Source organism: Heterocephalus glaber, unplaced genomic scaffold (genome assembly GCF_053883595.1).
Source record: "Heterocephalus glaber isolate CG9 unplaced genomic scaffold, H.glaber_assembly_v1.0 deba00001523, whole genome shotgun sequence".
Classification (NCBI taxonomy): domain Eukaryota; kingdom Metazoa; phylum Chordata; class Mammalia; order Rodentia; family Bathyergidae; genus Heterocephalus; species Heterocephalus glaber.
In genome coordinates, this window is record NW_028258327.1 from 5,301,751 (window position 1) to 5,327,706 (window position 25,956).

At 33.2% G+C, this 25,956-nt stretch overlaps 1 protein-coding gene across 6 annotated transcripts in view; it reads right to left on the minus strand.

The window, feature by feature from the left end:
• Window positions 1–25,956, minus strand: part of Grik2 (glutamate ionotropic receptor kainate type subunit 2) — a 643,650-nt gene that overhangs the window by 344,596 nt on the left and 273,098 nt on the right. For all 6 annotated transcript variants that reach the window (XM_087187928.1, XM_087187927.1, XM_087187929.1 and 3 more), the window contains exons 5-7: window positions 16,587–16,768; window positions 10,724–10,777; window positions 8,317–8,490 (exon numbers count right to left, since the gene is read on the minus strand). In XM_087187928.1, coding sequence (XP_087044054.1) covers window positions 8,317–8,490; window positions 10,724–10,777; window positions 16,587–16,768 — 410 coding nt within the window. The remainder of the gene's footprint in view (window positions 1–8,316; window positions 8,491–10,723; window positions 10,778–16,586; window positions 16,769–25,956) is intronic.

Sequence of the window (25,956 nt, forward strand, 5' to 3'; positions counted from 1 at the left end):
CAATTGTCATACTTGTACAAACAGGGCATCAAAAGATTCTATGAGAATAATAATTTCACTCTGAACATAAATAGCACTTGTACTAAAGTATTTATATGACATTTGCCTTGAAGTAAATGGATATCATCCATACAGTAACCACCAAGTCCCAGATACTGTCTTTGAGCAGTATGTATGTTAAATATTTGAGCTTCATATTGATACTATGATTTTGGCATTATTATTTTCATTGAGTAGCTGAGGCTCAGAAATATTATACAGTTAAGAGAACTTTACAATGAAATTGAAAAGCAGAACTTGGTTTCAATAGTCAAACTCTGATTACCAAGCTCTTGCTCAAAGATAATAGAATATATTTTAGTCTTCCATAGCAGGTATAAAAATCTAAGCAAAAATCTATCCTTTAATTCTGTGCCCAATAAGCCATCTTTTTAGCCTACTAAAAATAACCTGACATCAAAAGGAAATAAGTGGCACATACTCTTTAGTAAACTTTTAACTGGATTTAAATATTCATTAAATAGAGATATTTTATTCTAATAAAATACTTTAAATCAGGGTAATTGGGCTCATGTTTTAAAAAAAACTAGTAAATTCAAGTTTTTAGATTCTGTATCAATGTTTCTTAAGGTTTCTATGCCAATTAATCATCCAACACACACACACATGCATATCTACTATAATATTATTGCATAAAAGACAAAAATAATGCTGAAATAATGAATGGATTAATTGAACTAAAGTACTATGTTAAAATTCATGCTGCATTTGTAAGGTACTAGAAATTTTAAAGAAGGCAATAATATAAAACAATTATAAAAATCCAGGTAGTTTTCAAACATTTCTATGTGTTAACTCATTATACCTTTTGATTTTTAGGACAACTTCCTAAAATTTATTATTTTTATTTGATAAATGAGGCTCAAACAAGTAAAACTTGATAAATGAGGCTCAAAAGTATCTTGCCTAAAGTAACAGCACTAGTAATATTTAGAAATGGGAGTTAGACTCTAGCTTCTAACCTCTAGACCCTAGCTTCAAACCTCTCTTCATGAGTTTAAACTAGAGGCGAATTAAATAAGAGAGTTCACTAAACCAAATACTTACCACCAGAGGAACCCACATAACAATCCTTACTAACTTTCCCCTCTCCTCCATTAGTTTCCCCATATATTTATCTTCTCACAGTTGGCCACCCGAAATCTCTAAAAACCTAAACCCCCTTTTCTTTGTCTTGTCACTTTTCTACAGATTATTGCTCTTTGTTAAGATGCTACTGGAGTTGAAGTTCTAACCACTCCTCTGAATTACTCATCTCTGAGTTCTCTGGGGTGCATGTCCACTATGCCCATTGATAAAGTTCTATTGTTGGTCTCTACTTAGTCTCCCTTTTGTCAGTCTCATTTATGGGGCTCTAGTCAATTCAGCTAATGTGGATATAGGAAAAGTTCTTTTTCATGCTCTATACCCTTAAACATAAAATTAAAAATTGAAGAAAATTATAAGCAAAATTGTATTTATACTTTGCTATTTATATATATACATATATGAATATCCTTTGATATATATATATATATATATATATATATATAGATTTATTTTTCTGCGCTCTGATTCTAACCCAGGGCATTGCACATGACCAGCAAGTGCTCTACCACTGAGCCAAAGAAACTTTTTCTCTTTAGGGTCCACGGGAAAAAAGTGTCTTGCTTCAGTGTTTTATTTCAAGTGAGATGTTTAAAAATTATCTTATAAACAGCAAAACAATGACAATAATGTTCCATTGCAACTGCCATTTTTCATATAATTTATATTTTAAGTAATTAAAATATATGTATCTTTATCAACTTTAGATAAATGCTGATTATTTTATCAACCAATGAGAAAGGCAATTAAATACAGTGTCCTATGCTTATAAAACAATAGAGAGTTTTAGGTCACCTGTTATTCCTTCTATATAGTCCATGTCCCTTTAACATTCATTAAGTCAAACTTATATAAAGGTAAAGAATAATATGCTTATGATTTCATTACATACTCTGAAATATCTTATACAGATACTTCAGTCTAGTTTGATCATTTTATGGACTCCAAACCATAAAATCAGCCGTTATGAAATTCATGCTAATAAATGTTTGAAATTTTACACATTTTCTAACCCATACTGAGACATTATCCAAAATCCCTTGTAAACATATTGCACCTTTAAAATTCTATAGGAGGTCACTGATTTGAACAATGTATCTGCACTAGGTCCCAATAGTCCAGATAAATCTAAATGAGGACACTCCTGTTGCATGTCACATGATTAAACTTTAAGATAGTAGACAGAGGCCCAAATAGGGTAGTTTTTCTTGAAAAGAAGATATTCCAGATGACCTGTGACAGCATAATAAGGAAAGATCTTCTGCTTTAATCTTACAGAAGAAATGGTAACCTGAAATAACTTAATGTTAACTAATCAGTTTTTTTCTATTGTTTCTGTCTCCTTGTTACCAGCTCACAAAACCTACTCCTCTGCCATTGTCCAGTGGGATTACTTATTCTGTTAAGTAGAATGGAAGCTTTTCCAATTCATATATCTCACACAAAAGTCAACTAGTTATAAAACTAAACTTAAAATTTTTTCTTTTATCATGTTTGTCCCTTGTTATTACAAACATTATAGAATACAAGAAATTTAAATAAGAATTGGAAGTAAAACAGGGAGTGAGATCAAAGAAATATCAAATTGAGAGATCAACAATATTTGACTACATTTTTTGTACTGCCAAAGATGTCAAATGTGATAAGAAAGACATTTGCTATTTTCTGATATTGTCAATTTTCCAGGAAGCAGAAAGGAGGAAGAAATAGTAATTTTTAAAAATTTGTCACCAAATCTTGAGTGCCTCTTACCAATTTCTAATTGTTATGTACAATATACAAGTAAAATTGACCCCAAAAAAGAAAATTAATTCATTATTTTACTACTCTTTATACTTTTGGTGTTTTACTGCAATATGAAAGAAAATAAACTTTTTTTCAAAATACCTTTGTTGATTACAAATTACTGAGCTACTTTCATCCAGTACTTGTCATACCTTTATATTTATTCTCATTTAAATGAATTGAAGAAAGACAGTTCAACTAAATAAGATGGGTAGACAGCAGCAAGAGCAGCAGCCTTGCAGTTCTGGTAGTACGTGAAAGCTTTCTGCTCATATAGGGCTCTGTGTTTCAGTTTTAAATGACTTTCCTTAAGGAAAGTCTTTCTACAGTGAGAGTAATCATTTGTGCTCCTAATAGTACAGGAGCTAAATGCTGTGAGTTGTATATAGAAGATTTTTATCTTTAAGATAATAAACAATGAAAGTAATTTAATATTTCTGGGCTGTTATCTGTTAATGTAAAGAAGTAATTTTTAGGAGGGAATTAGAATTTAAACACACAGATTCTCTTCTTTTATCAATACTTTTCCCACCTTTATGAAAAAGGATGAAAACTCTTCTAACTTACTTTATTTTTTTTGGTACCAGGAATTGAACTTGGGACCTTGTGCTTGCAAGGCAGGCAGTGGATCTAACTTACTTTTAATACTTCATCATATCTATTTCTAAGCTTTCACCTTTTAAGGTATTTTTCTAACAAATAATTGCATTTTCTAAATTATTATATGTCATGGTAATAAAGTGGGAGTAGGTAAATTAAAAGGCACTCCAAAATACATTTGGGGAAATGGGATGGTCTACTGATTAGGACACAGATGTAATATGATTAAAATCAGTTAACAAACACATTTGCTCATCCGGTTGTCACTCATTTATTATGAGCACTTATTTTTCCCCAGACACTGAACAAGGTACAGGGGCATTAAAGAGAACAAGATCTAGTTCTTGCATTAAAAGAGTTTACGATCTATTGGGAAGGGAATGTGAAAACAAACAAAAGCACAGAGTTAAATTTCAATATTTACTTATATATAAAGTGCATAAATGAAGGACTACATATATAAAGTGTCTGGGCAACTCTCAGAAAATTCATAGAAAAGGTAAAAGATAATCTGGAAATTAGTATATGAGTAGGAATGTGTTGTTCAGGTCCAGCTGAAACAGGTGATGAATGATAGTAAAGGATGGATCAATAGTGAGATGGTGGCTTTCTGGAACAAGAAGAAGGCAAATACCAGACTGGACAAAGAGACAGAAGCCAGATCTTGGAAGGCCATTCTGCCTTGGATAATGAGCTCTGACTGTACCTAGTAGATGACAATGACCCATGGGCAAAGTTTGGGAAAGATCACACTAAAAAGAAGGAGGATGTGAGAGAGAAATCTTAGAAGTGGGACTTCAGTAAGAATACTGTCAAGAGCCAAGGGAAAGATCATTGATTCTTAAGTAAGGTGAAGCTCTAGGGACAGAGAGAAAAATGTAATTTAAAAAGATAGTGATATGTTAAAATCAACAGTGTCTAATCACTGTTTAGAGGAAAGGAAATGGAGATAGAAGTTGATATCCAGAGTTTAAATTACTAAAACATTAATTTTCCGCTAGCAGTACAAATGACAGCTGTTGATTTGTGTAATAAACCTATATAATCAATGAATATATATAACATTATATCATCACAAGAAAAGATAATTTTGATAGTCATTAAACCACTGAATGGACTGAAATATTAGGATCACTAGAAAAGATTTTTGAGATGGAACTAGGCTGTCTAAAATTTACTTTGAGATGTTTTTACCTGATTTGATTCTCTTTAGTTGAAATTGCTGTAATCTCAATAAATCAATAATAAATATAATCAGCATAAAGCTCTGATGGGTTCAAAAAGTTAATTTTCAATCTATTGTAACTGCTAAAAGAAGACAGAGTATGGACAGAAGTTTTGGGGAAATGATCTAATAATACAATGAAAGACACTGACAATGTTCACAGAAAGACTTCCACACCTCAAAGAGTGTGAAAGGATATGAACATATACTAGAGTTTTATAATAAATGCTCAAGTCTAGGAAGTTTAGATCGCTAACTGGACAGCAGTGTTTGTGCATGGAAGAAAGTGGGAAAATGAGTTACTGTGGGTAAAAACAATCCCCATGTGTGAAGGAAGAAAGTGGGCTTCTTCTTTAACTAGATAGGGCTTGGATGCCCTGTGGGAACTGATAGCTTGGTTAGGTTTATTTCCAGTAAAGAAAAAGATAGTACTGAGGCCACTAATATTAACACCTTTAAAGCGAAGACCAAAGACCATACAGGAAGAAGCTACAACTGCAAGAGAAGTGGTGTTGTATTCAATAGTCATTTAGCTGATGAGCAATTATCCCAGGGATCAGTTAAGATGCTAACTCAACCAGAAAAACTTTTATGAATCCAATTCATTGTTTCCTTTTATAGCTCAACCATGAAGACTGAGAAAATCTAAGGACTATGATCTTACATAGTAGCAAATGACTATGATATTGGTAATAATAGGTCTTGCTCCAAGTACTAAGGACTTTGCTGATAATTCCATTTCTTTATGAGATCATAGGAGGAAAAAAAGAATGAGAAATATATACCCACTGAGATCTCATGAATTGATTAAAGGGAATGTTGCCAATGCAATGTTGCCAGGCTATAATTGTTTTTCTTTTCTGACTAAAATCACTTTAATTTTCTGACACCATTCATGGTGGAAATTAATTATTAATTTCTTTTCCTAAATATATAATGACTTGTGAAAATGCATATAATCTAAAGATAAATGGAAAGTAAAAGAATACTCATGTAAGCCATAAATATACTAACATTTTAATACAGATTTCATACTGTTTTTATTTTTATAAAAATTATATAGCATTTAAGGCCCAAAAGGGAAGAGGAAGTAGGAAGGGGGTGGAGGGAAGGAAAAAATATGAGAAAAGAAGGAAAAAACAGAAACAAAGTTTTTGTAAATACGGCAGGGTGGAGGAGTGGAAGGAAAGGAAGAGGAATGAGGAAAAAACAAGAACCAAGATATATCATGTACAGGTACAAATTCCCAATGATGAAAGTGATCATAATGTATACCTAAAATGTATCAATAAACTTAATGAATAAAAAAGAATTAGAGTTATATAATAAACATTTTATGTATAAACTTCCTCTTATTTATGTAATATTATATAATGCAAAGCCTTAAATATATTATCAATTTTGCAAAAGAGAATTATAAAATCAAATTTAGTATGTATCTATCTCAGATTAAACTTTTATCTTAATGATAAAAGATAAATGATAAACTCAAACACGTCTACTTCCAGCATGTTTGAGTTCAATGTCATATTTATAAATATTTTACATAAGCATAATTATTTGAAAAGTACTCGTAAATTATCTTCAGCCTACTCATTTAAAAACACTTTCATGCCGGGGATTTAGATCAGTGGTTTCGCCGCCTGCTGCGCAAGCTCAAGGGCCTGAGTTTGATTCCCGGTACCAAAAAAAAAAAAAAAAAAAAAGATTGTCATTATGTTTACCAAGGCACTTTACCTAAAGCCATTCAATAATGGTTCTTAAATACCAATGATAAAATATCCATTCTGAATTAAAGAGTTGTAAAGAGAGCTAGAAAGAAGATATGGGAAAACATACATATGGTTATAAAAACTATTTAAATGATAGTTTTCATTTTAAGTTTTAAAGTAGCATTGTCTAAGTTTCAAAAGTTTAATTTACCATCTTCCAACTGACAACAAAATACAATGTTTACAATTTTTCTAAATTATAATTCATTTAAAATTTGGCAATATGTTTCAAAAATTATTTTCATTTTAAGTTTTTAAACATTTCTTCCTTATAATATTCTCAAATATATCTTACGTTAAGATCAAACTACTAGAACTAGCCACCTATTTCTTTATGTGTAAAGGAATAAAATTTCCCTTATATTATTTCTTTAAAAATTAATGTAGAGTGCCAGGGATTTAGCTCAGTGGTTCTGTCGCCTGCATTGCAAGCACGAGTACCCGAGTTTGATCTCTGGTACCAAAAAAAAAAAAAAAAATTAATGTAGACAGAAGATATTTTCAAATTCTAAATGATTAATTTTCTGATGAAAAATGTCTTTTTTTTATAAGAAATTTGGTACCTTAAAGGGTAACTATTTTTTGTTGATAGTCGCTCTGAAGACGCTCTATTTACTAAATCATTTTTTAAGGAAAAAAGGGGCAATTTTCCCTTTATGAAGATACAATATTACAAATATGTTTTGAAGCCCCCTTGAAACAATTTATGGAAACATTACAATCACAATAGAAAAATGTTTTTACCAGATATAAGGAAAGATGTTTGCAAATTTACAACTGTGAAAATACTCTTTAAAAGTAGATGGTAATAACCATTTTAAAGTAGATGGCAATGATCTATGAAATTTAAACACTGCCAATTACTGAGCTAAACTCCAGTAATAATTTGGTCTATAAAAATGGATTTAATGAGATACATCAGGCGTTTTTAAATTTTTTAAATGATCAAAACTTACTTGGTTCTGTAAAGTATCTTCTAGGTACCAAGAAAATGTGACTAATATTCGACTAATCTGAATTAATATGCATAGTGTCAAACACACATTAAGTTTCAAAGACTTACCAGAGAGAAGAATGTAAAATATATTAGTCACAATTTTTATATGAATTACCTAATTAAATAATAGTTTTTATGTAATCTTTTAAATAAAACACGCTAAAAACATTTTCACCTATTTTATGAGGAGTATTTTTTAACATAGCTGTTAGAATTTTAAAATTATTATGCGCCTTGCATTAGATTTTGTTGGCAGCATTGGTATGAATTAAAAATATGCAAGAATAGACCCTTATGCATTAATACATTTCAAGGTTTAAACTAGTACTTGAAAATGACTAGTGTGAACATTGGTTCCTCATGTACTTTAAAGAATGGTAACCTCAGGGGAAATTTCTGAGTGATGTAAGTCATTCATATAAAGTCAGGTATAAAAAACTATTATGATTAAGAGAAATAATGTTGCTAGGTATGTTGAGAAGGCTATCCATCGGATTAATGTCTGTTCAGTTTCCAGTTTGTTCTATATATGGCACTAATTAACTTAGAGAAATGCTCGCATTTTAGTATACAAATCATAGTTACAATTTCTTTTGAGTTACTTGTGTGAAAGTGTAAATTTGTCATATAAATTGATTTATAAAATTATGAAAAAAATTATTTGCAATAGAGCTCTGATATCATGCTTTTACTATGAAACAATTAAACTGAAGTTTCAACATAGAGAATTTAATACTGTATGCAGTACAATTTAGAAACATGCAAACTGATCTTTAAGTCATTATTCCTACCGTCATAAATCCATCCAGCAAACCTGAATCAGGTTTCGGGGGCGCCTGTAACCGTTCCATTGACCACTTTTCGATGATGGAGGAGACTTGGGTATTTTCTGTATTTAATATTCTGAACCCTGTCATATTAACACCACTGTATCTGTAGGGCTCTACATCAAGAGCAAAGAGGTCCTGAAAGACAAAATTCTTTGTGTCAGGATCAACAGAGTTCATTCAAAAGCATATACTATTGAAATAGTCACTTATTCTTCCTTCCCTTAGGATATTTAATACCATTTTGTCTCAAGTGATATTCACCATCACAAATTACTAAGATTCAAACAGACTATCCTTATGCTTTGACAGTTTAAATATGTATGCTGTGTACCTAAATCTGTTTGTATATATTATATTCTAACTCATGGAATTAAACAGGGTCTTCTGTGACTTCCATTCAACATTTACATAAGCTTTCATCTTCATGTTAAGCATAGCTTGTTCTTATTGTTTATGCAATAACATTTTACTTTAAACTAATAGAGGTGTTTTTCTAGGCCCTGCTTGCTTGACCAGTTGTTTTTCATGTTTAGTTTTCTTTGGCCTAGGCTTTTGTTGTTGTTACCTGTTTGCTTGCTTTTAGAAACATATAAAATGCCAACTACAAAGAGGACAAAGGTCACACATGGTTTATTTTCTTATAGTGACATTCAACTAACTCCCTTGATAGCTTTAGCCTCTTATCTCCTGGGAAAACTAAAGGACAGAGCAAGAGCATTCACTGTATATACACTGAAGAAAGTGAAAGAAACTGTTCCCATGGTAAACTTACTGATAAGATACATGATATAGGAAACAGAAGGTTTCTACAACCAACAAAGCCAGTATTTTCCCCTCCTCTTGGATGTAGCTATTATTAGTTAGAAGCCATATTTTATATGTTTCTAAAAAAAAATGGAGCTACTAGTTTAAGATAGGTATAAATCATTAGTTTATAATTGAAAGCTTTTCATACTTTGATTCTAATCGAACTGTCCCACTTTCTTTTGCACTGATTATCCTTTACGAATTCTCTATTACAACCAAACTGATGTAGATGTTTTCTCCATTTTTTAAAGTAAGAGATATTCTTGATTTTCTCAAAATCTTATGACTATGGTGGAGTTAGGTTAAAACAGCATTGAAATATAATTGATGAGGGAAGTCTCTCAGTCCCCTTATACCTGCATACCATTAAGTTTCCTAAAAACTGCAAAAAGTCACCTAGTAAGAAATGATATAAATAGAGCAGAGCCAGGTTTGGAATTTATAAGTAGAATACAACTATTATGTGAAAAATATTGAAGAAAGAGTTGTTATCATAGGAAGCTATTACAATCAACTGAATTTGAGCAATTTGATCTGGTAACTTCAAAACTCTCAAAAGTAAGACTACTTGGAAGAATTTTGAGTCAACAGAAAGAGCAATAATTAGACTGGTTACACTATAGAAAAGGAAGTGGAAGCTAAAGAAACTGTGGAGGAAATATTAGTAAAATTTTGGGGTGACATAGTTAAAGATTACAAAAATTTTTAAAGAAATCAAAAGAGTAGTAAATTTGGAAGACAACATATTAAGGTTAAAATATTTCCTAATTACTTTAATGCCACAACAGTTGGAATTGCCCCACAGTATGCAATATTTGGAGTATTACACACAAACATTTAGACTTCATATGAACAAAAGTGCAAATATAACTCTAAAAATATATCAGTTCTTAAGAAGATAACTGGAAAGGAAATAAATAGGATAAAATTGGTAATGGGTAGAAGAGAATTAGTAAAAGAGACAGTTCTATTTTACAGGGAAGGAAAACCAAGATAATGTATCAATGAAGAGAAAAAGCTAAGAATAAACATATTTGATATAATGTTATGGTCAGATTTTCATGCATAATAAGGGAAAATATCCTTTGGGTATGTGAAGATAAACTGTAAAGGTAATGTTAAAACATAATGACTGTTAGAAAATTCAACTAAAACAAAAGAGAAAATGTAGTCTGTTCAAAGGACAGCTTTAATAAACTTGATTTTCAAAAAACAAATAGAGCTAAGATTACAACACGAGAACTTGATCTTGTCTAATCATTGATTTTTTTCAAGACACTAATTTTAAAATCCATTGTTTTGAAAGTCCTCTAAAGCAATATAAAAATAAGACATAATATTTTGAATTGATAACTAAAGTATTATCTCAAAATCATCAGCTTCCCACTAAGGGTTATTAGTTTTCTCTGATAATTCCTTCTGGGTATTATAAAAATAAAATGAAGTATAACTAAAAATGTATCACTATATTATTTCTTCTCAATCAAAATCACATTTCTTTCATTGTAAAATGTCACAATAATGAAACAGAGCATTACTTTTGTTGTAATAAATTACTTACCAGAGTGGTAAAGATATAATGATAGTATTCTGTCATCATTCCCATAGCTAATGCCTAAGAAAAAAAATACAGAAATAAAAAATTAATATTAAAGTATACATAGTATGACTTACATTAAATCAGTTAGATGGGTGGTAACAAAATAGCAGGATGTGATTAAAGAATCAATATACAATATTCATGTTGCATCAAAATTGGGCTAAATTAAATCTTTTCTTAGTAGCAAAAAAGATTATAGGTTACTGAAGGAATTTCTGAATAATTCTCTTGATAGAAAAGCTTTTAGGTGAACATTTGCAATTGTCAAGCTTATAGTGTTACATTAACACAAACTTGAAATTAACACCTCCTAGTTCTTTATATTTATAATGTCTTCACTATAAATACCCTAATGAGGAACACCATTTTACTTTGAAGAACAGTGTTACTCAGTAAAAAAAGTACTGCAAAGTACAACACCAATAGACATTTTCTTCAGCACTTCAGAGACATTTCCTTAGCATTAATGAAGGAAATGTAAATCTCCACTACTTTACAAAAAGTACAAATAATTAAAGAAATACATTTGTTTGTATTAATAGACCAATTGAAAATTACTATGTCTTTTTTACTTTTCCTTGGTCCTTGTTAATTTTAGTCTATCAATTTTAAAACAAGTTCTTCTAGATTCAAACTTCCACTGGCAGTAAGTATCCATGTCATTTTCCCCTCTGAAAGCAGAAGAAGCTTTAGAAATGATTACTTATCAGTGAACAAAAATTGGCAATGAAAACTGAAACCAGTGTATTTTTTTAACTTCCTGATGAGTCTTGGCAGAAAATGAGTATTCTCAGGTGCACATAATAGTCTTCCACAAGCCACTAACTACACACACCACTCCATTACTAATAGCTGCTTCAGCTGCCAGACATTTTTTTGCTCCATATACATAAGTATCACAATCCTGGGTCAGTATTAACCAGTTAAATAGAATAAAACTAATAATTTTGTATGAAGCACTCAGTTAGACAAGGATAGATTTTTTTTAAATTTTGGAACATACGAAATATACAAAAGAAGGGAGAAACATTAGCGGAGAGCAACATCATACACATGAACATTAGGAGGGGTACTTAATAATAAAATCACCAAATAATACTCTTTGAATGGATAATAACTGTGTAAATGAGTAACATTCTCAGTATCACATTAATCAAAATAAGAGAAAATTTCCCTGATTCAGTAAAAATTGTCACTTTATTTTTGTAGAAGGCATTCATCGTTCCTGATGGGTATGTGCAGAAATCTTCTCATCTCCAAAAACACTCGATGACACCTCAGTACGTACCTTGTTTCTTCTTTTATGAACTCAATAGGTATAGAAATAAAGATAACTCAAAGAAATAGTGATTTAGATGTATAGCTATAAATAATACATAGTGACTAAAATATGTCTAACACTAAGAATATTATGTGTAAGCTTCATAAAAATTCTATGAAATAAGTTTCATTATTGTATTTATTCTATGAATGAAGAGACTGGGACATAATGCATATGGATGCATGGATTGCCCAGAAGAGTGATATAATGGGTCAACTTGGACTCCAGGTCTAGCTCTTGGAGTGTGGATTATAAATGTCAACCTAAAAGGTTAGCTGGGGGACACTGAAAATGAGAACACAGGGTTTACTGGAGCTGAAGCATGAATAGCCACCTGGGAAACCTGTATGCTAATTGCCTGCAGTAACTGCTTAGAGATTTTTTTTAAAGTGACAGTTGTATTTATAGCTTTCGACTGCAACCTGGAATTGGAAATTATATCAATTGTTCATCAGCAACTGAGATCAATGCTTGGAAAAGTTAAGCTGTCTTGTAAGAAAAGGACCAAGTGGTTTTCCAATCTCTGGGTGGTTTGGGAGAGGGGATCTCTTGTACGTAAGGTCAGGGGAATTTAAAAACCATGTTTTGGGAAACAGTAAGTTTGGCTCAATCCAAAGGCCTACTTAAATCCTCAGCTCACTACAAAATTAGAGCAGATAAGGTATCTAATAGCAGATTATAAAGCAGACTCCACTCTTAAGTGTCCCAGATCAATCCTACTCCTTCTTTATCTTTCACTTTGATGTTCCTTATCTATGCCATTTTATGAAATAGGCTACTTTATACTCTCAAAGATGTAGATTCATTTTAGAACATATGAATTCTAAAATTTCTGACTCTTCCTGATAATTTGAAAAGCTTGGTATTTGATCCCTGTGCCTGAATTTGTGCTTTGCGGGTGTGGGTTTGAGGATATGGTCTAGAGAGGATGGCTTGCATTCTGAACTGGCCACAGGTTCTTCTTAATTGCCTTGAGAAGAGATCTATGACAGATCTATAGCTGGAGTTTCTATGTGATCCTCATTAGCTTTCTCTCAGTCTCTGCTTTTGAAAACAAGAATCAATCATGGGCAATGATATTTGATCTAGAGAAAGCTAGGAATAGAAGAGGTTACTTATTTTTGATTAAGTACTTCCACTGTAACCTTATTCACAAAAATAATATAAATTTTCTTTTGGAAGACCAGTTTAAAAAAGAGAACTTGCTCTTTTTCCTCAAACATATTGCATCATATCTTGCTACTACTTTTGAGCCAACTATATGCACACCTCAAACCATAACAATGAGAATAAAATTACTACCTTCTTATATACAGGTAAGTGACCTCAAGAGAAAAATTGGTTGTCCCCAAAGTACCAGAGATTGATTTTTATAGAATAAAAATATTATTAGCTATCTCCAATGTTAAGCTAGTATAGTATTAATAATAACATATGATAAAACAATATATACAGTTATCTAGGTAGGTAAAGGTACACAATTTGCATTTTATTCTTTAGGTTAGATCAAAGCATTATATTGCTCAAGGTTAAAGAGTGGGGAATGATGGTCTTTAGACATATACAATAAGCTTTAATTTCATTTTACTCTTTGCTGTTATAGGAGTTTGTTTCCATAATCTTTTACATTTTTTCAGACTAAAAGGTTTTATTTCACACTCTCTGACCTACACTCTGAAGTTCTTGATTTAATTTTTTTCTGTGATGGGATGTCCTTGGGATGTTTTACTTCAGTGTATTTGGCTGTTTCCTAGGGAATTTTCTGTGACAAATTTGGATAAAAGTGGAATCAGCTGATGTTGACGTATGTGTACCAATTAGCATACTCAGCTTTCCTCAGAGAAAAGCTTTCCTCAGAGTCCCCAACTCCACTCACTTCTAGAACTTTCAAGCCAGAATGTTAAATATCACATGGTTTCTCTTATCTATGATAGATATAGATATTGATATATATACAGATAGATAGATATGATGTCAGTTCCCCCAAACAAATGTAAATATTATGTATTATAGACACATGCTAATAAAAACGTATCACTCAATATTTAGTAAATGCTCAGCTAGTTTTTTTTTTGTTTTTTTTTGGGGGGGGTACTGGAGATCAAACTCAGGACCTTGTGCTTGTGAGGCAGGCACAGTGCCACTGAGCTAAATCCCCAACACTGCTCAGTTAGTTTAAATAAATACATTAAATAAATAAAAAAATGAACAAGTTTAACTTAAACTGGATACTGCTGACACTCATTCTTGGGTGTAGCCATACTAGGTAAAAGCTTTTCTATTTCTGTTCAACTCTTATACTATGTTTTTGGTGTTCCAAGATTAAATAATAACAAAGAATCTCAGCAAAATTTTGTAAGTCATAAAAATAAATCCCCATCCATACACTGCTGCATTTACAAGAAGAAAGATATTTGCTTTTTCCTTGACTTGGTTTCTGGAATAACCTGCACTCAAATGTGGGATAAGTGCTTCCCAAAGCCAGGTGAGTTAAAAAAAATATATCCCTATATATGTGGTCATCTAATGTTACAGGTCCTCAGAGCATGTATTTGGTATAATGTCACTCTGGCTGCTCTTTATGATTTATATTCTCATTTTATCTTTGTTCTTACTTTTCATCTAGTAAAATTAAACATTTTGTTGAATATATTTAAATATGATTTTAATTGTATCTTCATTTTGCAAACAGAGCAGATTATATTAAGAAAACAAGTATGGTATAAAATAATGGATGCACTCCATAAAGGGAAGATTAGAAATTCTATTATTAAAGATGATAGATACTCTCTCACTTTTCAGACAGCAAAGCAAGTCAGAACTGCTTCTTTAAAGAGAAGACAACTGCTCCTTTATGTGTCATTAGAAGCCCAGAGAAAGCAGGTCGACGCTCTGTCACTGAATTTGCACAGGGCTCTGAGAAGAGCCCTCTTTCCAAGTCTGTGCCATTTAAATGTGACCAAGAATCGCTAGGGAATTACATGAAATACAAATTATAACTCAAAATTCAAATGGTTATTTTTTGCACCATTTTATTCACTATTACAAAAAACTTAAAAAAACAAAATCTCTCATGTTTTATTACCCAAACACAAAATAAGAGTAATTTTCCAAATCTCATTAAGTATTTCACAGTAGTAAAACTGACATTCATATTGCAATATTTTACAAACATCTGCTTAATAAGTGAACTATGTTATAACAAACATTTTCTGTTGGTAGTTATATTTAATGGAATATAAGTTGACATCGGAATCTGTATAACTCTCCAGCAGAGATATTTTATCCTCCACAAAAGAAGTTTAAAAGAGTCGATTAGTCCAAAGCCACTGTGTCACATCCGTGTGCATATAAAAAGCGTAAAAAGAAAAATCTACAGAATTTTGTTCAAATCCAGGCTGCGCTACTTAAAAATTGGATGGCTTTCTACTAGTCATTTACTTCCCAATTTCAGATCCCTTACCTGTAAGATATGGACAAATTCCCACTTTCCAGTTTGCTATTAAGTCTCTGAATAGTTCTGACCTAACATTGTTTTGTTGTTGTTTGGGTTCTTTTGTTTCTTTGTTTTGCAGAGCTGGGACCAACCGAACCCAGCCCCCCACCTTCACTGAGCTATCCTCTAAATCCTCAGCCCTCATTTCATTGTTTGTTTGTTTGTTTCTGTTTCTGTTTTGGCTTTATTTATTTATTTATTTCTGAGGCAAGGTCTCATTGAGTGACTAAGTTGCCCAGGCTGGCCTTAGAAATGTTCTTCCTGCCTCTCCATTGGTCTAGCATTGTTTTACTGCTACATAATGGTTTTGTTTGACTGATTTGCAAAGATCTTTTTACACAGATGTTAGTTATTTTATTCTGGGAGGAATATTTGTAACATCACTAAGTGTAATCCCTGGCCATTTCCTTTCTACTGTACATTGGTCAAGTTACCCAATTATTCTAGGATGAGATAGTTTCTTGTGGCTATGGTGTTGATGAAATAAGATTAAATATATTAGGCATCTCACAGTTCATACTAGGTAAAGAGTAAACCTCTTTTATCTATTTCCTACTATTTGATTACAATAGAGGAGCTATTTAATGATTAAATCTTAGTATCTTTCCTCTTTTCATTATAGAATCAAAATTTCTATCATTAATCAACTTCTAACAGTATTGAAGGCATTTGAAAATAACAAAATTTCAATCTGCTTTGATAATGATCAATATTTATATTACTTTTCTTTTATTTTTTTATTTTATTTATTTATTTTTTGGTACCAGGGATCGAACTCAGGACCTTGCACTTGTGAGGCAGGCGCCGGAACCACTAAGCTAAATCCCCGGCCCATATTACTTTTCTTTTAAAACAATTAATCAAAAGCAATTGCCAGACTATTATCAGATTTCATCAAGGTGATTTCTCTAATTTTTTAATTGTGTAAAATAACAGCATTTTAAAGAAAACATACTTTAAGTACAAGTTTATAAAGAAACTATAAATATAAATAATTTTTAAATTACCTGTTTTAAAATACCCGCTGCCATTTCATGGCTACAGTCAAAGATGACATGAAATTCCTTGCCTCGCTTCATTTCTTTCAGTAAAGGTTTTGCATCCTTTGTGTCAGCAGGCAATTGGCGAATTTTAAGTCGAAGATTGTACCTTGATGGAGCCTTGATGAGCTCTTGCAAACGAATGAGACCTTTAATTTAAAAGAAACAAAAAATAATATTAAAGGTAAATCAGAATGGGCCATAGAGTCATAAAAACACACTCATTATGATTTGTGACTCTTGATCATGTAGAGATGCATTTCATAGTGTAACTATGAAAATTTTTATTTCAATGAAGTACCATTTTATGTTATGTTTGTTATTTTTGTTAAAATACTCATTCCTCAAATTCTTTAGGCTAGTCTTCCAATTATGAAATACACTATTATACATTAAAGTTAATAATAACTATGTATTACACATTATTAGAGTGATTCACAATAAGTATTAACAATATAAAGTAATATTAAAGACAAAATGTCTAAAAATTCCTAATTTGGATTATCCCTAAATTTTTCCCATTCTAAATCTCTATTATCCTCATAAAATTTTTTATAGATGTAGACTGATCAAACACCAGCCTTTGCTGCATGCAGGAAAGAAAGCCACCCTTGGCCTCACAAGATGCTGTGAGAGTCAAATTTCAATGTGTGTTGGGGGGAATCTATCATAGACTAGGTGTGGGTCTTGAATCTCAGTCCCCAAATCTATGATCAAAGTAGTTTTGTACTGATCTTCAGTTTCTTGTTCTGTGTAATAGGATTAAACTATCTATACATTAACAAATAAAACACCAAGTAAGAAACAGGCATCTATTGGACCCTCAGTAAGTGGTAGTTTGTCATTATTGTTAATATGGGCCAACACAGGAAGAGTATAAGTTTTTAAAATTATAATGGTTACTAGATTTGTTATTGGAAAGATAATTTGACATTGATTTAGATAGACTCAAAATTTATTTATTTATTTATTTATTCATTCATTCATTCAGTCAGTCAGTCAGTCAGTCATTGATTCAGTCATTCAGACAGGGTCTTGCTATATAGCTTAGACTGGGCTTGACCTTACTGTGTAGCCCAGGCTGGCCTCAAACTCATGGCAATCCTTCTGCCTCAACCTTCCAAGTGCTGGATTTACAGACATGTGCCACCATGTCCAGCTAGATTCAAGGTTTAAAAGAACATTTTAAGAGATTAACATGTTACTACTGGAAAAGAAGCTATATAGTTAGATTAGCTCAACAATTGAGATTGGCAAAGTTCAAGTGACTTAAAAACAGAAATTTTCTGAAGAATAATATCCACAAATAGTATTTGTAGCGTTCAACCTAAGTATAAATACTGCCAAATATTTTCAAGTCTCTTAAGAGCTCATGTAGATACTTCATTGAGCGATCAGGTACAATAAATGTTTACTCATTCTCTCCACACATATACATTCCTGCTGGCGCTAATGGGACAGGTTTCAGTTTGCCAGCTTCCCTGGGGAATAAATCTGAAGTATAAAGAAATGAAAAAAGTAAAAATTGCTGCTTGTAGGAGCTGTCATTGCTGACTTGAGAATTTAAGGAACTATGTCTCCACTCATTCATTCAACATATAATTTGTGCATGTCTACTATGCACAAGACACTGCTTCGTGGATGAGTATAATAATTGGAATAACAATATTTATTCAGTCTTTTACTGCACAAGATGTACTTTACCTATGGTATTTTTATATACAAATGTTTCTAGCATGCTTTTCACATCCATTTTTTCAATTAGAGATAAGGTACTTAGAAAGCAGTTAAATACTAAAATAGAATCATGATTTCTAAATTCTTGTTTCCATCACCTCCTGCTCCAGGTGCTTAGAGACTTGGCTGAGTTTTCTCACATGATACTTATTCTCATTTTTTCCTATCCCCTAACACTGAGATAGAAACCCTTGTCTGAATTCTATTATAATACCTTGTATGCATGTGAGAGGGTTAACAAATAGGAAGATGCATGTGAAACATCCAAAGGATCATTTTTGCACCTATTTTAGGCAGTATATTATGGCATCCCACTAGTATAATTTATGTGGATGAAATTTCTACCAAAAGGAAAATGAGCTTAAGCAGCAGCAATGTGTTTTAATTACAATATTTGCTATGTGTTTCCTCTGTGTCTCTTCAGCCATCTTTCTAACTCTTTCACTATTTTCCCTTTACAGTTTATCATGTTCTAAAAATGCCAATTTCTAAAAAGATTATCCTAAAATGCCAATTTCTAAAAAGATTATCTTAATTAGACCCATCATAACTAAGCAAATATGCATGCTTTGTAAAATGAACGATTTTTTTAAAGAAAAATTAAATTTCTCAAAATAATTGAGATGGTTTACATATAGTTCTATCCCAAGTCATTTGTTCAAGATAGAGAAATAAAAGGGCATATCTATTAGGTAAAATAAAAGGGGCAAAATCTATTTCCTTGAAAATAAGTCTAAGCCAGGCAGGCTAGCACACATCTATAATCCCAGAACTCTAGAGGCTGAGGCATGAAAATTACCATGAGTTCAAGGCCAGTCTGACCTAGATAGTGAGTTCGAGTTCAGCCTGAACTATATAGCCAGACCCTGACATAAAAGCCAAGATAAAACACAAAGAAAGAGAGAAAGAGAGGGGCAGTGAGGGGAGGGGAGAGGAAGGGAGAAGGGGAAGAAAGTGGTGCAGGGAGGTGAGGCAAGGTGAGGGGAGTAGAGGAGAGGAGAGGAGAGGAGAAGCCAAGAGAACCGAATTGAAGAGAAGCAAAGAGAAGAGAAAAAAGAAGAAGGCTAATGAAAATAACTGGCAAACAACAGTTTTCAGAAATGCCTACTTTAAAAAATTTGGCACCTAGTAAATTATTTAATCTCAGAGTAAAATTATAACTTTTTAAAACAGCCTTCTCATTAAAATGTCTACCTTACCTTAATGTAATTAGTTTATGTAATGATAATAAAAAAGAAACAATCTGCACAGATGGGTTTCTAAAGAACTTCTAACAAAAAAATAAGCACCACCCTGCAATTATCTGCTTACAGTATTTTGGGAGATGAGTAACATTCTGTTTTACCTCTAATTCCTTGACTGAGACTACATTATTTTTTGTATTGTTTAAGTTTTTCCTACCTTTTGCTGTTTTCACTTATTTTAACTGTAGCTAAAATCAAAGTTTATCTTTCAGGAACAGAGGTCTAAGCTGTTCTGCCATCAATTTAGTGTTTAAGGAGCCTCCAGACAAGCCATTTAAGCACCCTCCAGCTGGCTCCTCTTCCAAAGAGATAAATCACACCACCTTTTGGGCAGGCCCAGGCTCCCCTAGCCCCAGGAAAGGACTCCCAAGTTCCTCCCATATCCAGACATCCATTTCCACAGCCATACACACTACAGCTTTGCCAGCTGGCTTAATCACCTGGCCTATTTATCATTTTAGTTAATGTGGTCCTTGCGCAGTGTCAGAATCACACCAAACTGCATTGCAAAATAAGTCATGCCAAAAATGACTCTTGCATTCCATGTCTCATCACTCTTCTTTTCAGATGATAAAAGCTAGTAATTCATTAAGAAGCAAAAATTTACTATTTCAACCATTTTTTTGTTTGTTTGTTTTGGTACCAGGGATCGAACTCAGGTCCTCACGCTTCAACTATTTTTTTAAAAAAATATACTGGGTTTTGAACCCAGGGACTTTTTTTTTCCTTTTTCTATTTTTTTTTTTTTTTTGTACCAGGAATTGAACTTGAGTCCTTAAGCTTGCGCAGCAGGCAGTGAAACCACTGAGCTAAATCCCTGGCCCAAACCCAGGGACTTTTATTGAGCTACATCTCCAGTCATTACCATTATTAATAGTATTGTTGTTGTTGTTGTTCTTGTTGTTGTTATTTGAGATTTGGTCTCACTAAGTTGCTAAATTGCCCAGGCTGGGCTCAAGCTTCTGATACTCCTGCCTCAGCCTCCCAGAGTGCTTGGATTACAGGCATCTATAATCACTCCAGCAGGAAGTGTGTTAAAGCAAATTAATCATGCATGTACACCAGCCATGGACTTTGTAATGCATGGTAATGCTATAAAAATAGGAAAGGGAGCCAATTATAATAGATTTTAAATAGCTTTGACAGTAGTGTTGGGTTGACGTTCAAAAATTCCTATTTCTAAATTTTTATCAGCTATCCTCTCCTTGGGAGTGAAGTAGATTCACTTAGTACACCGATCATACAAAAAAGACATCAAATAGTATGTCTTTTATATGCTGCTAACTTGCAAATGTGTATCTTTTTCCAGGATACCTCCATGAACTCTGGACTCTTAAATTCACTTTCTTATTTGACATCTGTGCAGCAAAGAATTAATCTTACATAAAGAGAACTCTGGCTTTTGCCATTGAACCTGGGGACTTGATTCATCGTCTTTGGAATGTCTGCCTGCTAAGTCTTTCTTTACCTATGTGCCTTGGATTACAAAGGATGGGCTAATTGTGTAATTTGTGGTGAGGGCTTTGGGCCATGTAGTATCAGCTCAAGATGATAAATAAGCCAAGAGAGTGATCAGCCATGGCTGGTGATCAAGCCCCAGTAAAATCTTTGGATAGTGAAACTTATGTGAGTGTCCCTGGTTGGCAATACTCCATTCCCATTATCACATGCTTTTGCCTGGAGAGGTTATCAATAGCCACAAACCTGCTTAGAGAGGACAACTAGGATCTCTAAGTATGAATCTGTCTGGAACTCTGTCCTGTGCACCTTTTCCCTAAACTGATTTTGATCTGTATCCTTTTGCTCTTATAAATGTTAACAGTGGGTTAAAATTTCAGTGAGTTCTGTGAGTCATTCCAGGGAATTATCAAACTTAGGATGAGCTTCATGACCCCTGAAATTTCAACTACTGTAAAAAAAATGAGGGTAAACACACACCCCTTAAGTTTGTAACTGGTATTAGAAGGGAGGGTGGTGGTCTTGGGAAATGGAGAGGACTGCAGAATAATGCTTCTTCTCTACTTTAATGCCTAGTAGACATCACAAACACAGTGTACCAAACTGACTCTGAAACCCTGTCCCCTCCGAAGCCGTTCCTCTCTCATTCATTCGCACATAAAATAATGGAGAATTTAATCTTTACACTTAGTTGGGTCAAAAACATTGGTACCATCTTTGATTACTTTATTTCTGACACACACCATGTGTAGTTTTCTAGCATACCGTATCAGACTTATATTCAAAATATTGAAGATGAAGTAGAAAGAGGGTGCCCAATTCCTACCACATGCTTAGGCTGTGTTCAATATGCAAGATGAGTTCCATGCCATCCAGGAGGGATTATAAGCCTGAGGTATTATGGGGACTATATCTGTGATTCCAGAGGAGACATACTAAGGAAGACGGAAGCCACAGTCTATTGCTTCTATAGTCAATACCAACATGTGCTGTCCTTGTTTCTTTTTTTTACTGATATGAGAAAAGCAATTATGCCACTATTACAAAGTAAACAGTGCTTTTGGTCATGCCAAAGCTAAACCTTTTTGTTTTCTAAAGCATCAGGATCCAAGTTCAGTGTGTGCTAAGGTTAATTTTTAATTTAGAAGGCTTTAGTCTGTAAGAAGGCAATTAAGTTAAGATTGCATTTTAATTCATTTTCTTTGCTTATTGCTATTAAAATCTGTTTGCATCTCAATTGTGAGAGAAATAATAGCATGGTTCTTGTTAGCTTATTGAAGTGCTGTGCTCATTGGGAGACATCAAAGTCATGGTAAGTTTGCTTCATCCGACACTTACCCAGTACTAGATCCATCTTGTCATCTAACTTTTCCTTGTCTTACTGATATAACTGCTGTGTGGGAACTTATTCCTTTTATAACAAGATAGACTAGGTAAGAAGTTGGACAGTTTAATTAATAGGCAGTTGTTATTTGCCCGAAGTCTCCGTAATATGTACAGACCCAATTCATACTTCAATGAGCAAAAAAAGCAACTTATTATCTCCTATAACTGAAAGTAAATGCCAGATTGAAAGTAGGATTGTATGTGTATCAATTTTATTTTCTTCTGTATTATCTCAAGCTTTTCTCACTTGATCACTTGGATGACCAATAGAATCTCACACTCATGAAAGATTTTCCACAAAAAGTCTGTCAAAACCATAAGATGGACCACATCTGATCCAGGTCAGAGTTATTTGGTGGAGAGAAGAGCTGTGGTTAGGTGCCCACCCCTGTGCCGTCACTGGTTGGTGGGGGAAGAAAATGAGCCTCCTTTGAACCATTTAGACAGAGAAAAATCTCTCAAAGGGAACCTGGACAAACAAAAAAATAGATACACCCCAAAAGGCATCACTACCATGTTTTAGAAATTCTCTAACAGGATAACTGTACTTTGCTTTGTGACCAGAATTTGGTAGTATTTTGACTCAGTGGTTGTTTGCAATCAAAGTCACTTTATTATTTTTCATCAAACTGGGTCCTTTTTAAGGAATTAAAGAGATAAATGGAAGTATTTAGTATTTAGATTAGGACAATACTTGTAATCCGTGAATATGCTGGGTAAACCAGGAGTTGTGGGCATCCTCCTTTTCCTTCTCAGAACATTTTATGCTTCATGAGACATATACTTCATCATCTGCAATCCTGGCCATGTTACTGACTCACCCCCAGTGGGACCAACACACCTCATTTTTCAATTCTGATGGCTACATTGCAGGCTTCTTTGTCTCCTGACAACCAGTTTACAGGTACACCTTTCCTTCTGTCACTCTCCCTGCCCTCTCTGCTTGTGATAACCCAACTTCAGCTCTCCAGACAGTGGCTGATTAGGTAGCCTGCTGTCCTTCAGTCCCTATTTGAGTCCAGGTCATTGCAGTTATGAAGTGGCAAATGATCCTTCACAGCTCTTACTTTGGCTCGGTCCCAGGATGCTGCTGTTATTGGTTTTACCCTGCCACTTACTACATCAAATATGATTTAAAGTTGACATTGACAAAACAGCTTAAGAACCTTTGTGGTTGTGCCTATGACTAACAATAATTATCAGAATGACAATGTGCTGCTGAGATGGCCAACTAGAAAAGACTCTTCAGAGACTCAGATTTTATTCTATCACTTTCCCCAGAAAGAAATCATTAACCTCAAAGCTCTTAGTAATTGTATTTATTAAACATGCATCCTATGTTATAAATGATTGAATGACTACATCAGGAAGACAAGGCAACATCACTGTGTGCTTCGCATTGTGATGTAGAAGTGAAAAATATGAACATTAGATATTTCCCATTGATGAGAAAACATGGCAGTAGCAGACCAAAATACAAATCATTTTTATAATGAATTATATGCAATAATCTGAGCTTCTTTAAAGTGCACTGGAAATAAGATAGAATGCCTATGGAGGGTAACCATTTAGCAGGTGGGCCACAACGGGTCGATATTATAAAGGAAAAGCTCCATGATATGAGTATAGAAAACTCAGAAAATCTTCTTAGTTGTTTGATTGTTACTGCTGGAGATTCATGTATTAATTCTGAAACGGTGGGAGATGAGACTGGAATAGTAGTAGGTAAAAACATTTAAAGGCATCATGTTAGAATGTACTTTCTAAGTGAAAGCGTTAAGTACTTGCAAGAATGGCTCACATAAGCAGAAAAAGGAGAATATTATAAGAAACTTCAGATAGTTTCATAAAACCCAATTGTGGCAATTCAATCCTTCCTTAGAAGTAGACACAAGTGTGAACAAAGCTATTAACATATTTTTCACTTCCATTCTTTTCTATGTGTCTGTTTTATTCTTTTCTTTCTAACTAGACTAGCATTCTCTGCTTTGGAATTCATGCAGAAAACATGATTATTCTTCACTCCTGAGTTTACTTGTTTTATGTCCAACAGTTTACAGAAAACAACACTGTTCCAATTCCAAATTCCTGGGAAATGAATCTAATTGGCCCAGCTGTATTAACTTTTGTTCTAAGCCCTGTTAACTTTCATTTTAAGAAGGATCATTGGCCACATTGTAACTGGAATAACAGTGATTTAAGGACAGCAGGCTACCATGGCCAGGGCCCCTGCTTTACCTCAAGCCATGAACATCACTCTGAAGGTGAGTAAGTGGGGTGTTCTGAGAGTTAAGGATACTTCTCATATTCATGGGGAATCACTGAAGAAATTGAGGAGAATCCTATGAACACATTTTTCTATTAAAAGATCACCTGAATGGTATTTCAAGAATGGATTTCTGAGTTGTAAACTGGGGGGTATTAAAACACTACAAGATATTAATTAAAAGGAGGTCGTCTTGAGTTTTATCCCTTTATTAGTAGAACTGACAGAAGAGTAAGGGGAATTATCTGTAAGTCCCCCCACACCCCAGATTTGACTAATGCTCTATCCTGTATCTGTACGTATCATGTATTATTTATTTCTCAGGAAATACAATTTATTTAAAGAATAATTAACTACATCCTTATCTGAGGTAGTATGTGGTAACATTTAAAAGGTTCTGAAATGTTTGCCATGCTGCCAATGAAATACACTCACATTAATCAAGATCATGAAAATGACATTACATTAGAAATTCAGTCTATTAATTTAAAATGAGAAATATAACTGTCACAGAAATGGCAATACTCAAACATGGCCACTGAATTTGCAAGCTACACAAGAAACCATATCATAATCTGAAGGTTGTTTGATTTTAGTTTGGAGGCACAACAAAGCAAACTGACTCAAATAATAAAATAATGATAGATAACATTATTGAAGGCTGGTGTTTTATCCACAAGAACTTTGCAAACAAGCGATGTCATCATGCCCAGTTTTCAGTAGCAGTGAATACACTGAGTGTGGGATATTATTTCCAAAGCAAAGACCTTTTAATGACAAAACCAGATTTAAACCTTGGAAATTTATTCCAAATCTAGAGTCTAATTTTATATCTACATTATATTACTGATAGCTAAAAATCTATTTCCCATTAACAAGTTTTGGACAAGCGCTCTCTTGTTTTTTTAGCCTGTGAAGTCTCCCTTTTTAATAAAAAAATTCAATGTCTCACCTATCCTCTTTTTAATGGACATATCCCTCTTTCTTTGGTTATGTTGGTACCTTCAGTCAGGACATAAGCAAATCTTGTTTATCTAGAAGGAATTCTTATCTTTTAAGGTAGCTCTGCATCATTTCAGTATTACTCATTATGTGTTGACTTCATAGTTTTAACTCTCAGAGGGCAATTTAATTTTTAAGTGTTTCCAAAATACGTTAGCTCCTGACAATGACAGTGGCACTTAAATTATGCTGGAGGTTGAATTGTGTGCACCCATGGATTTGCGCAGTGTAACTATTCTGTTTC